The 15588-nt window shown below is 34.0% G+C and overlaps 3 protein-coding genes across 3 annotated transcripts in view; 2 read left to right on the top strand and 1 right to left on the bottom strand.

Annotated features, from left to right (window-relative positions):
* The window catches only part of CBG11722, a gene marked incomplete at both ends in the record, with an annotated part of 12903 nt that extends 9180 nt beyond the window's left edge, over positions 1-3723 (top strand). Inside the window, 4 exons of the mRNA XM_045243462.1 lie at positions 567-746; positions 1579-2398; positions 3358-3447; positions 3607-3723. Of these exons, the coding sequence (XP_045094652.1) occupies positions 567-746; positions 1579-2398; positions 3358-3447; positions 3607-3723 (1207 nt within the window). The remainder of the gene's footprint in view (positions 1-566; positions 747-1578; positions 2399-3357; positions 3448-3606) is intronic.
* Positions 3724-4082: 359 nt separating this feature from the next.
* CBG11721 lies at positions 4083-10460 on the bottom strand (the record flags this gene model as incomplete). Its single annotated transcript, XM_045243463.1, has 7 exons — positions 4083-4247; positions 7127-7375; positions 8688-8859; positions 9719-9796; positions 9855-9976; positions 10227-10348; positions 10403-10460. 7 exons carry the CDS (start codon positions 10458-10460, stop codon positions 4083-4085), a joined length of 966 nt encoding a protein of 321 aa, XP_045094653.1.
* A 1127-nt stretch (positions 10461-11587) lies between these two features.
* Cbr-snf-6 overlaps positions 11588-15588 on the top strand; it is a gene marked incomplete at both ends in the record, with an annotated part of 13460 nt that continues 9459 nt past the window's right edge. The window contains 3 exons of the mRNA XM_045243464.1: positions 11588-11665; positions 11718-11811; positions 11955-12014. Coding sequence (XP_045094654.1) covers positions 11588-11665; positions 11718-11811; positions 11955-12014 — 232 coding nt within the window. The remainder of the gene's footprint in view (positions 11666-11717; positions 11812-11954; positions 12015-15588) is intronic.

Below are 15588 nucleotides of genomic sequence, written 5' to 3' on the forward strand. Positions count from 1 at the left end.
GTGGGTGAGGGCTTTAACTGCGCGCTCTGTTGCAGATTTTCATAGAAAATATGATCTCCCAAGTGGCGCTAAAACACCACGCCGCACTTGCAAAGCGATGGGCGGAGCGTCGGTGGGGGGAGGCGGGAATCAAAGTACGCAAACACCGAGTCTCACTTTTTTTATTCCGACAATACTTTCGATAAATTTACCGATAATTTGTCGACAATTTATCGACAAAATTTTGTTGACAAATTGTCGATAAATTTGTTGTTTTTATCGACAATTTGTCGGTAATTTTCCCATAAATTTACCGGTAAATTTGTCGAAAAATTTGTCGAAAATGGCGTTTGTCGACAAATCATTTGTCGATAAGGCACACTGCCCTACAGTAACCCAACAAAAAGTACATCAATATTCCGATTTTATGAATTGAAGGGATTACTGTAGAAACAGTGACCAGGTTCTTAAAAATCTTCTGCGGAAACAAACATCGCTTTGCTACAGTAGTCCGATAACTGCGATTCCATGAATTGAGGGACTACTGTAGCTACAGTAATCTATGAAAAATGAGCAATTGTTCGCAGATACCTCCGCCCGAATGACATCTACATGCATGCGGATGTCCGTGGTGCCTCATCAGTGATCATTCGGAATAAATCATTTGAGGAATCGATGGAAATCCCACCGAAAACCCTCACAGAAGCCGCCCAGATGGCTGTTTGCTACTCGAATGCATGGGAGGCTACTGTAACTGCATCCGCGTGGTGAGCAATTTTCTAATTTTCCTGGATTTGTGATCTTCAAATTGGGCCCAATGGTGCCGGAGAAATCGATGAAAATTAGGCTAAAATGGGCCTTCTCCAATAAAACTACCGTATCTCGAGTTACAGTAATCCTAGAAATATGAAACTTATACCATTCCACACGGCTCGCTGCGAGCTTTCAAATGAATATAATCATGGCTTTTTTTCAGAATTTTTTGGGCTACTGTAATTTGAGCTCAAAAATCAAATCTACCGTATCTCGAGTTGCAGTAGTCCTGGAAATTTGAAATTGCTACCATTCGACTTGGAAAGTCAAGAGCTTTCAAATAAGTATAATCATGACTAGTTTTGCAAGCATTTTTGGGGTACTGTAGTGTTCGTGGTGGGACCCAAAATATCCGGAAAATGGTATTTTTTGAAGCCTTAAACGAACTAAGCTTGTCTACCCTTTTAGATTGTTACAGGATTCAAAAAGACTTTTCATTTTCGGCCATTTTGGGCCCCACCACGAAAACTACAGTAACCCGAAAAAGTTTCTAAAACTAGTCATGATTATACTCATTGGAAAGCTAACAACAAGCCGAGTCGAATGGTACTAGTCTCATAGTTCTAAGGTTACTGTAAGTAGAGATATGGTAGATTTGAGTTTTGGGATCAAACTACAGTAACCCAAAAAATCTGTCGAATCTAGTCAATAGTATACTCATTTGAAAGCTCTTGACCAGTCAAGTCGAATGGTACCAGTTTCATTTCTCTAGGATTACTGTAAGTATAGATACGGTAGTTTTAATACAACAACCGTAATCCACATTAATTTTTTGAATTGTTCCAGGTGGGTGCACCCATCCCAGGTGACACGTACGGCACCAACCGGCGAGTATCTACCATCGGGAAGTTTCATGATTCGTGGAAAGAAGAATTTCATGCCTCCAAGTCAGCTGGTGATGGGATTGGGTATACTGTTTCGTATGGATGAGGAATCCATCGAAAGACACGTGGCACTGGAAAAGGAGAAGCGAAAAGAGGAGGAGCCAGCAGCTGAAAATGCTGAAAATGAGCCAAAATTGCCCGAAAAGGAGCCAGAAATTGCTCCAGAAGACGTGGAATTCCCGGATGTTCAAATTCAGATTGGAAAAGAGGTCGAAGAGGTGTTCCTAATCGATATTGGACCAAAAAACGCCTCGAAAACCCTGAAAAATGTCCCGAAAACGGCTGAAAAATCGACAAAAACGTATCTGGAGGAGAAGTGTCAAAAAGAGCAAGTGCTCGCGGGTCCAAGCGCGAAAACTCAGAAGCGAAAGCAGCGGAAGGAGAAGATGGTGAAACAAAAATATAAGGATCAGACGGACGATGATTTGGAGCTCCATAAAGAGCTTCTGAAGCCACAGGGGAAATTGGGAAAATTGGAAGAGGAAAACGTGGAAAAACAGGAGAAAATCCAGGAAAAACCACCGAAAATTGAGCATTCCGTGCCGAAAACGGCCCAAAAAGAGGCTGCTCCAAAAGCTGAAAATCCGGACGAAGAAGAGCCAGAAGAAGAAGATGATAAGGAGGCCAACGCCGAGGAGCAGAGCATTTTGAGCAGTTTGACAGCTCAACCACTCGATGAGGATACTCTATTGTTTGCGGTTCCAGTGGTGGCACCGTATTCGGTAATTTTGAGCATTTTGAGCCAAAAACCAACTAAAAAACTGGAGAATTGAGTTAAAATAGCTTGAAAATGGAGAAAATTGGACTTCAAATGATCTTAAAAACGCCGAAATTGGTCGACTTTTGGCTGGAATTTGGAGGGGAAATGAGCATTTGGAGCCAAAAATGGACCAAAAATGACCCTAACCAGTCTTAAAATGCTCAAAATTTTTGGCTGAAATCTCGAAAATAGACCAAAAAGAGGCAAATGACCTGAAAAGTCCTATAAAAGGGCCTAAGTTGGCCTATTTTCGACTGTAAATTATGGGGGAAAATGAGCATTTTGAGTCAAAAATGAAAAAATAAATAAAAAACTGGAAAAATGACCTAAATTAGCCGATTTTTGATTGAAAATTTGGGAAAAATGACCTTTAAAAAGCTTAAATTGACGAATTTTGGGGAAAATGAGCATTTTGAGCCAAGAATAGACCAAAAAACTGGAAAACTGGACCTGAAATTACCTTTAAATGGCTTGAATTGGATGATTTTTGGTTGAAAATTTGAGAAATTTCGACTTAAAATGACCTTAAATCGCATATTCGGTAAATTTTAAGCTAAAATGGGCCAAAAATGATCTTTAAATGGCTGAAAATTAAGCAAAATTGACTTAATGACGGAAATTTCAGGTTTTTTGAACGAAAAAATTCGAAAATTGGACCTAAAATGGCCTTTAAATGGCTTAAATTGGCGTTTTTTTTTTTGGCTTAAAATTTGGGGAAAATGAGCATTTTGAGCCAAAAAATGAACGAAAAAGCTTGAAAAATGGCGCTGAAAATGCATGCAGCATTCGCTGATTTGTGGCTGAAAATTGAGCGAAATTGGCCTAAAATGACCTCAAAACGGGTGTATTTCTGAATAAAATCAAATTTCCAAGGACTACTACTGTACCTACTTACCGTAATCCTCCCCCCGCATTTTTCAGGCTCTCTCAACATACAAATACCGTGTCAAAGTGACACCCGGAATCGGGAAACGCGGAAAAGCGACGAAGCAGGCGATCGAGCTGTTTACGGTGAGTCATAGGCCACGCCCACTTTTTTTGGGGAAATTTGAAATTTTGAAAAAAAAAATTTTTTTTTAATTTTTTTTCTGAATTTTTGCCTCAAAAAATTGTTGTTCTTTTTTTCTTCAATTTCAGCCGAATTTTTCAAATTTTTTTCAAATTTTTCAGCGCCAAAAAACGGACCGACAAGCGGCACTGATCAAATCACTACTGTCTGACGACTCTGCGTCTCGCAATCTTCCAACGAAAATTCGCATCTCTGCACCACAACTACATGCTAAATAGTGGCTGAAATTTTGGGGAAAAAATTTCAAAAAAAAAAAAATTGTTTTTTTTCCAAATTTTGAATTTCTCAAAATTTCTGTGTTTTTCTTTCCAATCATTTGTGTTACTCTCTAATTGAAATTCCAGAGTTTTCCGGTCCTTTTTTCTCGGTATTTTCTTTTTATTCGATATTTTTTCTGGTCGATAAAAATGTTTGTTTTTAATTGAACAATCCGATTTTTTTGAAAATTTTTTTAAATTGAAAAATTGAGATTTTCTTTAAAAAATCAACAACAGAATAATTTCTATCCAATAATTTCTATAATTTCAACAACCAAAATATCAACGAAGAAAAGCTCAAAAATCAAATAAAAATGATGCTAATTTCTGTACAAAAAGAAGTCCTGATCGAGACACGAATCGTGGAATTTCGAATTTCGATACAGCTGAATGAAGTATTTGGCGGCACGATCGAAATCCCATCGCTCGCCCATACTCGCATTGATACGGTAGTCGTTTGCAGCACATGTCAGCGCTAGGATCTCCTAAAAAATTGAAATTTTGGGATTTTTTGGGTTTTCTGGGTTGCTAAGCAACTTGCCATACTACAGTAACCACCATTTTTCAGAGCTACAGTAATTCCGGTAGAATGCAGTAAATTACAGTAATCATCCGGAATTTCTCTTATTTCAGAATTTTCGGATTTCAGATTTTTTTTCTCAATTTTCGCTAACTACAGTACACAGTTGCTACAGTAATCCACAGAGAAGCTGCAATAGCAATATTACAGTAACCCTTAGCCTCAACACATCTACCGTATTCTACAGTAATCCTAATAGCGTGGGATTCATAAGACACAGTAATCTCTATCTACCGTATCCTACAGTAACCCTAATCCTGTTCTCATATTGTGCAGACTTTTGGCTGAAAATCTAGCTGAAAGACTATAAAAAGCGTCTTTTTTAATGAAAACTGGCTTAGGATGAGCAATTGTAGAGTTTAGATAGAGCTACAGTAAACCGATAGGGTACAGTAATCCTCTATAGTAATTCGCCGGAAGTTTTGGATTTTTGGAATTTCACAATTTTTTCGCTAACTACAGTAACCCTACAGTACACAGACTACCGTCCATCAACATAGTTGCTACAGTAATCCAGAAAGGCTACAGTACCAAAATCTACAGTACCCCAGAGTCTGGAATTCGAAAATTTAAAAAATTCAAAAGTTCCGCCTGCATCCTACAGTAATCCCCATTTCTGTAATCCTACAGTACTCCTGAGCTGCTCTGGAAATAGGATTTATGTATTCTACAGTACTCCAATCAGCTGCAGTAGCAGTTCTACAGTAACTTTGATGACAGTAATCTCTATCTACAGTCTTCCCCACAATAACCCAATGAGCTACAGTAATCGCATATGATACATTCCTTTTTCTACAGTAATCTTCTGGAATTTCAGAATTTTTCAGATTTTCTAAATTTTTAGAATTTTTCCAACAACAGTAATTCAGAAAGGCTACAGTAGGAAAAATACATTAACCCATGGTCATTACAGATATTCTACCGTATCCTACAGTAATCCTAATTGCTACAGTAACCCTGGTAGCATTTTCATAACTACAGTAATCCTACAGTAACTCAAAAAGCTGCAGTAGCAAATCTACAGTAACCTTGAGTCTCAAAACATATCCTAATCTATAGAAATTTCAAAAAGGACTAGAAAAAGCTACAGTAATCCTCTATATTATTCCTGAACTCGAACCAGATTACCGTAGCCTACCGTACTCCAAAGAGCTGCAAGCTGCGGTGACCTTGATACAGTAATCGTTATCTACAGTAACCCCGAATCACAAGAAATCTACCGTATCTTACAGTAATCCAACTGAGCCACAACAATTTTTATTCAATTGCTCAGCTTAAAATATGAATTTAAAGACGGCAATTTCAGTAAACGTAACCCATCCAGAAAGGCTACAAGTACCAAAATCCACAGTAAGCCGAAATCAGGAATTCGAGACATTTCTGAAATTCGAAAAATACAGTAATCCCAATTTCATAGGATACTGTAATCCTACAGTACTCCTGAGCTGCTCTGGAAATAGGATTTCTGTATTCTACAGTACTCTAAAGAGCTGCAATAGCAAATCTACAGTATGTCTACAGTCTCTAGAGCTTTCAGTAATTTTGCTATTGTAGCCTTTGTGGATTACTGTAGCTCGACTATGGATGGAATACGGTAGTTTTCTAGAAGACTACAGTAATCCTACAGTCTAGTTACACAGCCACAGGCTACCGTAAACCATGCTACAGTTGTCAAGGATTACTGTAGGAATACTGTAGGATTTTAATTTTGACCTTTTTCAGCCAGTTTCAAATACTTCAAAATTCCAACATCTCCAAATTCTCAAAACTCATCTGAAATTCAGATTTTCAGCCTAAAATTTGCCATCCATAATCGCTACAGTAATTTTACAGTAATCCAGAAAGGCTACAGTACCAAAATCTACAGTAACCCGAAACCTGGAAATCGAAACATTTCTGAAATTCGAAAATTTCAAAAAATTAAAAGTACCACACCTGTATCCTACAGTATACCCCATTTCTGTAATCCTACAGTACTCCTGAGCTGCTCTGGAAATAGGATTTCTGTATTGTTGAATACAGTACTCCAATGAGCTACAGTACCAAAATCTACAGTAACCCGAAATCTGGAAATCGAAACATTTCAAAAAAATCAAAAATACTAAAATTCGGGGGGTACGACGAATTCGAACGCTTCCAAAGTCGAACATGTGTCAAAACAGAACAAGAGCAGAATCGAACTGCGCGAAATTCGAACTGTGTCGGAGTCGAAATGTCCCTAATTGGAACGTTGTTAGCCATGGGGCGCGCTTGCATTATTTTGATTTCGGGTTACTGTAGATTTTGGTACTGTAGCCTTTCTGGATTACTGTAAAATTACTGTAGCGATTATGGATGGCAAATTTTAGGCTGAAAATCTGAATTTCAGACGAGTTTTGAGAATTTGGAGATGTTGGAATTTTGAAGTATTTGAAACTGGCTGAAAAAGGTCAAAATTAAAATCCTACAGTATTCCTACAGTAATCCTTGACAACTGTAGCATGGTTTACGGTAGCCTGTGGCTGTGTAACTAGACTGTAGGATTACTGTAGTCTTCTAGAAAACTACCGTATGCCATCCATAGTCGAGCTACAGTAATCCACAAAGGCTACAATAGCAAAATTACTGAAAGCTCTAGAGACTGTAGACATACTGTAGATTTGCTATTGCAGCTCTTTAGAGTACTGTAGAAGCGTTCGAATTCGTCGTACCCCCTAAAATTCAAAAGTTTCACATGTGTATAGGATTTCTGTATTCTACAGTACTCCAATGAGCTGCAGTAGCAAAATCTACAGTAACGCAAACCTGAATATCATCACTGGGCTCTTTTCTCATCTCCTCGATTCCCAATAGCTTCAAATAAGTGAAATCTTCGGTTCGATTGAGTGAAAAAAGTAGAAAATCGGCTAGATAGTACAAATTGACATGTGATTCGAGTACCAAATCACACAGTGCCAGTTTCATTGCATCCGAAACGTTTCGAGAATTCGGCGACAGTACTCCTGGGGTGTCGATTATGTAGATGGGCGGTTTGTCCATTATTCGAACACGATTCTGCACTCAACTGTCACTCCCGGACGGGCGCCTGCTTCTACCTGAAAGTGGGCGAAGCTTAGAAGAAGGGGGGCGGAATCTGAGAATTTGGAAAAAAAATTCTAAATTTTCGAAAAAAAAACGGCCAAAAATGATCATCCTGAAAAATGACCAAACAGTGGAAAAAGTGGGCGGAGTCTAGAAACTTCTTTAAATCAGGGTTGTCTTTCAAAAAGTGTTCGGAGTCTGAAAAGTTTTCTAGAACCCAACTTGAGCAATTAGCAATTTGGACGAATTGAAAAGTTTAATAACAAAAGTGAAAAAGTGGGCGGAGCTTAGGACAGAAAAGGGGCGGAGTCTAACGTTTTTCATATCTTCTTGAAGTTTCTGTAATTTTTCCAAAAGCATTCTAGGCACCAGTAACAGTGTTACAGATATATAAAAAAAAATAGTGGGCGGAGCCTAAAGACAAAAAAGAAACAATCATAAAATTGGAAAAATGGGCGGAGCTTAAGGGACAAAAGTCACTCCCGGACGGGCGCCTGCTTCTACCTGAAAGTGGGCGGAGCTTAGAAGAAGGGGGGCGGAGTCTGAGAATTTGGAAATAAATTCATTTTTATATTTTCAAAACAGGACCAAAAAATGAGTTTAAAAATGGCCGATAGGCGACCTGCAAAAAGTGGGCGGAGCTTAGGACTAAAAAGTGGGCGGAGCCTAAAGACAACAAAAAAAAAACATAAAATTGGAAAAGTGGGCGGAGCTTAGGAGACAAAAATGGTCTAATTTCGGAAAAATTATGTCTAGACTCGTAGAAAAGTGGGCGGAGTCTATAAAAACAGGGGCGGAGCCTGTTTTTTTTTAATTTTCTGCAAAAACTAAAAATTGGAAAAAGTGGGCGGAGCCTCTTTCTCAAAACCTCAAATCGAACAGAAAATGACTTCAAAAAGGGGCGGAGCCTAAATTTCGATTTTTTGGAAATTTTGATTTTCCAAAAATGACTAAAAATGCCACATTTTCGACTAATTTTTAGTGGGCGTGGCTTGATTAGTTCAAGCTCCGCCCCTTTTTTCCTAGCTCCATTTTTCTGGGTTTTTGGCTCAAAATGGCTCATTTCTGTTTAGTTTTTTGGCTTAAAAATGCGGATTTTCATCTATTTTTCCTTGTGTTCTCGGTTACTTTTAGTGGGCGTGGCTTGTTGGCTCAAGCTCCGCCCCCTTTTCCGAATCTCGCGTGTTTGGCTTAAAATGGCTCATTTTCGGCGGATTTTCTTGGTTTTTGGCTTGAAATTCCTCATTTTCAGCCGATTTTCAGCCAAAAAACTAGAAAAACTCACTGCTTTGCGTTTAATTCCCAATGTATGCGTTCGAATCGCATTGATTAGCGATGATTTTCCAACATTTGGAATTCCGACGACCATTGATTGATATTCGGTTTTGACGGTTCGATTGAATCGTTTTGACGACTCCAGTGCATGCAACATTGACGTTTTCACATCGTTTAGGGCTCTGAAAATCGAGATTTTTGAAAAAATTCGAAAATTCGTTTTTTTTTTTCGAATTTTCAGCATTTTAGGAGTTTTCTAGGCCACTTTAGACCATTTTTCCATGAAAACCCCTAGGTCATCTGAAAAATTCAAATTTTTGAAAAAAAAAATTTTGAAATTTTTTCAAAATTTCGAAAAAATCAAATTCCAGATTTTTGTAATTTCCTCGCCTGTTTAGTTTGTTTTTGTGAGAAAAAATCGTTTGAAATGGCCTAGAAAAGCCCTAGGTCATCTAAAATCTAAAAATTCAAACTTTAGAAAAAAACAATCTTTATGAAAATTTCCAAAAAAAATTATTTGGAATTTTTCAAATTTTTTATAATTTAAATTCCGGATTTCTGTAGTTTTCTAACGACTTTTATCGATTTTTCAATGAAAAAATGGTCAAAAATGGCCTAGAAAACCCTTAAACTGCAAAGAAATGCAAAACATTTTTTTTTTCGAAAATTTTGCAAAAAAATTATTTTTTCAAATTTTTGAAAAACTTGAATTCCAGAATTCCGCGATTTAACAAAAATCGCGGAATTCTGGAATTTGAATTTTTCGAAATTTTGAAAAATTAAAAAAATTTTTTTTTTTTTTTGAAATTCAAATTTTTAGGCCATTTTTGATCATTTTTTCATTGAAAAATCGATAAAAATCGTTAGAAAACTACAAAATTCCGAAATTTATGTTATATATTTAGAAGATTTATTATAGCCGGTAATTATTGAAAAATTCAAAAAAAAAATTTTTTTGAAAAATTCAAATTTTTAGATGACCTAGGGCTTTTCTAGGTCATTAAAACCGAAATTTTCACATTAAAAACGTCCAAAAATCACCTGGGAAGTCGCTTTTTGCAGTCTGTAAAGAGCACCTTCTCAATGCCCATATCATAGTAGTAGTCCTCGATTTTTTGTCTGAAAATCCGGATTTTTTTGAAATTTCCAGCTTAAAAATCGATTTTTCAGTACAAACTTGTATTTTTTCATGTCGATTAGATCGCATTTATTTAAAACCAGGATATGAGGCCGAATTGCGTACAGATGCCGGAAGAATTGCTCATTTCGACCGGTAACCGGGATTCTGGCGTCGTGGACCTGGAAATATCGATTTTCAGGGCAGAAAATGAATTTTTCAGAGTTTTTTTGGCCCGAGAAATGACCTTTTAAGCGTTTTTTGGCCTAAATTAGCTGAATTTAGGCTAAAATTGAATTTCGGCGGATTTTGACCGATTTTTATGATTTTTAGGTTGTTTTTGGTGGTTTTTTGATGGAAAATATGCAAAAAACGGTCTAAAATTAGTTTAAAACACCAGAAAACTATTTTTTTTTTAATTTTCGGCCACACCTCAATAACCAAATCCACCGATCTCAATTTCGCTTCCATTTTCTTCAACTGCACCGACATGTGCATCGGAAACCACTGCCGGTAGTCGTATTGTGCGGGCAATTGGAAGTTTTCGCGGAATTCTGAATAGAAAAATGAAAGAAAATCAAATATTTGCTCGAAAAATTGGCATTTACCTGGTGCCACTGCATGAAAATGCCTTGTTGTGTGCAAAAATCGACGAGAAATTTGCATTTTTATGAGATTTTCAAAAAAAAATTGGGTTTTTTCCTGAATTTTTGAAGTTTCTTAACCCAATTATGCCTGAAATTGCATAAAAAAATAGAGATTTTCTCTGCGTCTTGTTTCTCTAGCGCGTGCAGATAGAGCGCGTTTGCAGCGGGACAAGTTTTAGAATTTTAGAAAAACTGGAATTAGGTGGTTTCGGAGTAGAAATTTGATATTGAAAAGTTGATAAGCCGCTTGGAAATAGGATGAGCTACATTTTGATATGCAAAACTTTTAAGTATAGGCCAATAATTCAAGAGAAAAATAGAAAAAAAAATGTTCTCAACAGGAATTTTTAGGATTCTTCAATTTTTTTTCCCGACTGCTTTTTTCAAATCTGTAAAATTTGGTTTTTTGTATTGTAAGTTTTGGATTCTAAAGACAAATTCGATATTTTTGCTTATAAAAAGTTATAACATTTTTTTGAATGTTTAATTTGAATATTTATTTGCAATTCTTAAAATTTTCTTTTTCTTTCTCTCTTCTTATTATGTTCCCATGAAATCCGGATTCGAATTCTCAAAAATTCCCCCATTCCTCAAACCAATTTTCAAATTTCCTCTAAAAACCCTCTGCGTCTCCACTCTCTCCTCCATAGCCATCGAGCGCGCTTGCATCGGCAACCTGGAGTTTTTCTATTTTCCCTTTCCAGAACTTCAAAATCGTCGATTTTCAGCGTTTCCCACCAAATTTTCTGGATTTTCATCTATTTTTATCGATGAAGCGTGTGATAAGCTCTATTTTAATATGTTAAACTTCTCTGGAAGTGCCATAAATCGTCTGGAATAATTTTTATTACTTTTTTTGCGATTTTTTAAGTTTAATAAAGTTTCCATTTCAATTTTTCCCCAATTTTCGCTCAATTTTTTGTAATCTCTCTCTTTCATTTTCATCTCTTTTACCTACATTTGTTTTCAATTTTTCCCCACGGATCAGCAGCCGGCCGGCTCACTCATTGTGTAATAAAAGAAGCCGTTTCTCTCTTCTTTCTCCTCGAATTTCGTATTTTTCCTAGTGTTTTGCACCAAAAATTCGCGAAAATCAATAATTTTTAGGTGTCCGGAAATCGAAATTCTGACATTTTTAGATGAAAAATGTCAATTTCGAGTAACGAAGATCGAAATGGGCGGGGCCAGGTGGATATGAGCCTATATCCACCGTTCATCAGACAGGTAGGGCTGAAATCGACTGAAAAATTTGAATTTGGCGTCAAAAATGTTCCAGCTAGACGCAAAACTGCCGGACTACACTAGAGAAGGAGATATCGAATATCCGTTTGAGGAAATCACAGGTGTTGGAGATGAGAATAGGATAAGAGGTAGCTGAAAATAACCTGAAAATTTGAATTTCCCGCGAAAAATGAGTCTAGACATCAAATTTGTGGGTCTTAACACCACGAAAAATTGGATTCTCTAGCATTTTTTAGCTCTGAAAATCTCTAAAAATTGATGAAAATTCCAGGAAATTGGAGCAACAAATCGGACTATTTGTTGGCTGTAATTGGATTTACAGCTGGTGTGGGTAAGTGAAAAACTGGCTAAAAATTATGAAAAATTGGAAAAATTCCCCAAAAATGCTGAAAAAAGCGATTTTTCCCAAAAAAAAAAAAGACTCTAAAAAAGCGAAAATTCAGAGTTTTTTCATTTTTTAAACTTGAGAAAAAAAAAAAATGAGAAAAAAAACCGGAAAAATCATTTTAAAGTTTTTTTTTAATGCCGAAAAATGAACAAAAATTCAATTTTTTCGAATTTTTAATTAATTTTTATTTTAAAAAATACTGAAAAACCGGGAACTTTAAAAATGTCCAAAAATTACCGAAAAATGGCTTGAAATCACCTAAAACTAGCCTAACATGACCTAAAAATGGTCTAAAATGGCCCTAAAACTACTTGGAATGGCCTAAAATAACTTTTAAATGTCCAAAAATGAAAAAAATGACTTAAAACTGGTCTAAAGTAACTTAAAAATGGCCTACAATAACCTGAAAATAGCCTAAAATGACCTAAAAATGGCCTAAATTGACCTGAAAATGGCCTAAAATGCCCTTAACTAGGTCTAAAATGACCTCAAAATGACCAAAAATAACTTTTAAATGTCCAAAAATGACCTAAAAATGGCCTAAAATGACTTAAAACTGGCCTAAATTGACCGATTTTTGGCTGTAAATTATGCAAAAATTGCCTTCAAATAAGCTTAAAATGGCATTTTCTGCATTTTTTTCCCAGTTTTCAGGCGAAAATTGCTGAAAAATCACCATTTTTTCCAGTTTTTTCCCCTTTGGTCCAATGTCCAAAGGGCGAAATAGCCACAAAAAAAACGAAGGAGAATGGTCAGATTTTGTTATCTGACACCATTTAAAACAGGTCAAAAATTGGAGAGAAAACGAGAGAAAAAGAGACGTACGATACGTGAGAGAATTGATAATTGATAATTGATAATTGTTGATAAGAGATTTCTTCTGATCACCCTTCTGATTTTCCTTGATTTTTTTCCGTTTTTTTTTCAATTGAAATTTGATGAAAAATTGGGAAATTTGAGCGGAAAAGTGGCAGAAAAACTGATTTTTAAAATTTTTTATTTTCAAAAAAAAATTTTTTTTTTTATAAAAAATGATTTTAACCATTTTTGTACTTATGAACTGCAAAATAAACAGAAATTTGAATTTCGAAAAAAAATTAAAAATGGAATTTTCCAATTTTTGCTATTTTTAACTGAAAGTTCTGAATTTTTCGAAAATCTGAAAATTTCTGAAATTTTGAAAAATCTGAAATTCTGAAATTTTCAAAAATCAAAATTTTCTGAAATTTTCAAAAATCTGAAATCCTGAAATTTTCAAAAATCCGAAATTCTGAAATTTTCAAAAATCTGAGATTCTAAAATTTTGAAGAATCTGAAATTCTGAAATTCTGAAAAATCAGAATTTTCTGAAATTTTGAAAAATCTAAAATTCTGAAATTTTCAAAAATCAAAATTTTCTGAAATTTTGAAAAATCTGAAATCCTGAAATTTTCAAAAATCCGAAATTCTGAAAATTTCAAATTTTCGAAAATCTGAAATTCTGAAATTTTCGAAAATCTGAAATCCCGAAATTTTGAAAAATCTGAAATCCTGAAATTTTCGAAAATCTGAAATTCTGAAATTTTGGGGGAAAATAGGGAAATTTGAGCTGAAAAGTCGCAGAAAAACTGTTTTTTTAAAGAAATTTTTACGAAAATTTGATTTTTCAAAAAATATTGAAAATTTGAATAAAATTGAATTCTTCCATTTTCCGAATTTTTAAAGCCAATTTTTGTCATTTTTAAACCGAAAATTTGACCTCTTTTCTCCCATTTTTCGTCTCAAATGACCAAAAATCGTTAATTTCAAAAACAATCGAAAGTTTAGAATCATGTGATGTTTTTTTTTTGCCGTTTTTTCGTGTTTTATTTATTTTGAAGACAAACTTTTTTCCCTTTTTTTTCTCTATTTAAATAAGTAATTTAGAAAATTATAGCAAAAAAAAATTTGCTGGAAATTTGAAAATTTTTTTTGAAAATTCAAAAAATTACAGAAATTCTGATTTTCATAAATTTCGAAAATTTGGCAGATTTTTGAATATTTCAGATTTTCAGATTTTCAAAAATTTCGGAATTTCAGTATTTTTTTTTTCAGAAAATCTAGATTTTTCAGAACCAAAATCTTTAAAAATTTCCAAAAATCGATTTTTCGAAATTTCATATTTTTGAAAAATAAATTTCATATTTTTGAAAAATTGGCATTTTGGGAAGTAGAATTTCTCTGAAAAATCCCGAAATTTTGTTAAAATTTTCCTTTTTCTCAATTTTTTTAAAAACTAAAATTTTGAAAAAAACCGCGAAAATTCCTAAAATACTGATTTTCATAAATTTTAGAATTTCCGAATTTTTGTAAATTCTCTCTATTTAATTAAGTAATTTAGAAAATTATAGCAAAAAAAATTTGCTGGAAATTTCATAATTTTATTTTCTGAAAAAGTTGAAAATTTGGAAATTTTTTTTGAATTTTGGAATTTTTTGAAAATGTTTGAAAATTTGATTTTTCAAAAAAAAAATTTTTTTTTCGAATTTCAGGATTTTTAAAATTAAAATCTGAATTTTTTGAAATTCTAAAATTTATGAGAATCAGGATTTAAGGAATTTTTGGTTTTCTAAAATAATCCTGAAATCCTGATTTTCATAAATTTCAGATTTTCGAAAAATTCAGAAATCTGAAAATTTGAAAATTTGATATTTTTGAAATTTACAAAAATCTGGAATTTTGAAATTTTTTGAAAATTTGAAATTCTGAATTTTTCGAAAATCTGAAATTTTGAAAAATCCGAAATTCTGAAATTTTCAAAAATCAGAATTTTCTGAAATTTTGAAAAACCTGAGATTCTAAAATTTTGAAAAATCTAAAATTCTGAAATTTTGAAAAATCTGAAATTCTGAAATTTTCAAATTTTGAAAAAATCAGATATTGAGGTTAAAAAACTTGAATTTACAAAAATTCGGAAATTCTAAAATTTATGAAAATCAGGATTTTAGGAATTTTCGGTTTTTTTTTCAAAATTTTAGTTTTAAAAAAATTGAGAAAAAGGAAAATTTTAACAAAATTTCTGGATTTTTCAGAGAACTTCTACTTCCCAAAATGCCAATTTTTCAAAAATATGAAATTTCGAAAAATCGATTTTTGGAAATTTTTAAAGATTTTGGTTCTGAAAAATCTAGATTTTCTGAAAAAAAAATACTGAAATTCCGAAATTTTTAAAAATCTGAAATTCCGAAATTTATGAAAATCAGAATTTCTGTGATTTTTTGAATTTTCCGAAAATTTTTTATTGAGAAAATTAGTTTTAAAAATTGAATAAAAAATTACAAAAATCGTCCCAAAAAGCTGCGAAAAATTGGAAAAAAATTCTGAAATTCAGAATTTTTTGGGCTACTGTAGTTTGAGCTCAAAAATCAAATCTACCGTATCTCGAGTTGCAGTAGTCCTGGAAATTTGAAATTGCTACCATTTGACTTGGAAAGTCAAGAGCTTTGAAATGAGTATAATCATGACTAGTTTTGCAAACATTTTTGGGGTACTGTAGTTT

The sequence above is a fragment of the Caenorhabditis briggsae genome (genome assembly GCF_000004555.2).
Source record: "Caenorhabditis briggsae complete genome, chrIII, whole genome shotgun sequence".
NCBI lineage: Eukaryota > Metazoa > Nematoda > Chromadorea > Rhabditida > Rhabditidae > Caenorhabditis > Caenorhabditis briggsae.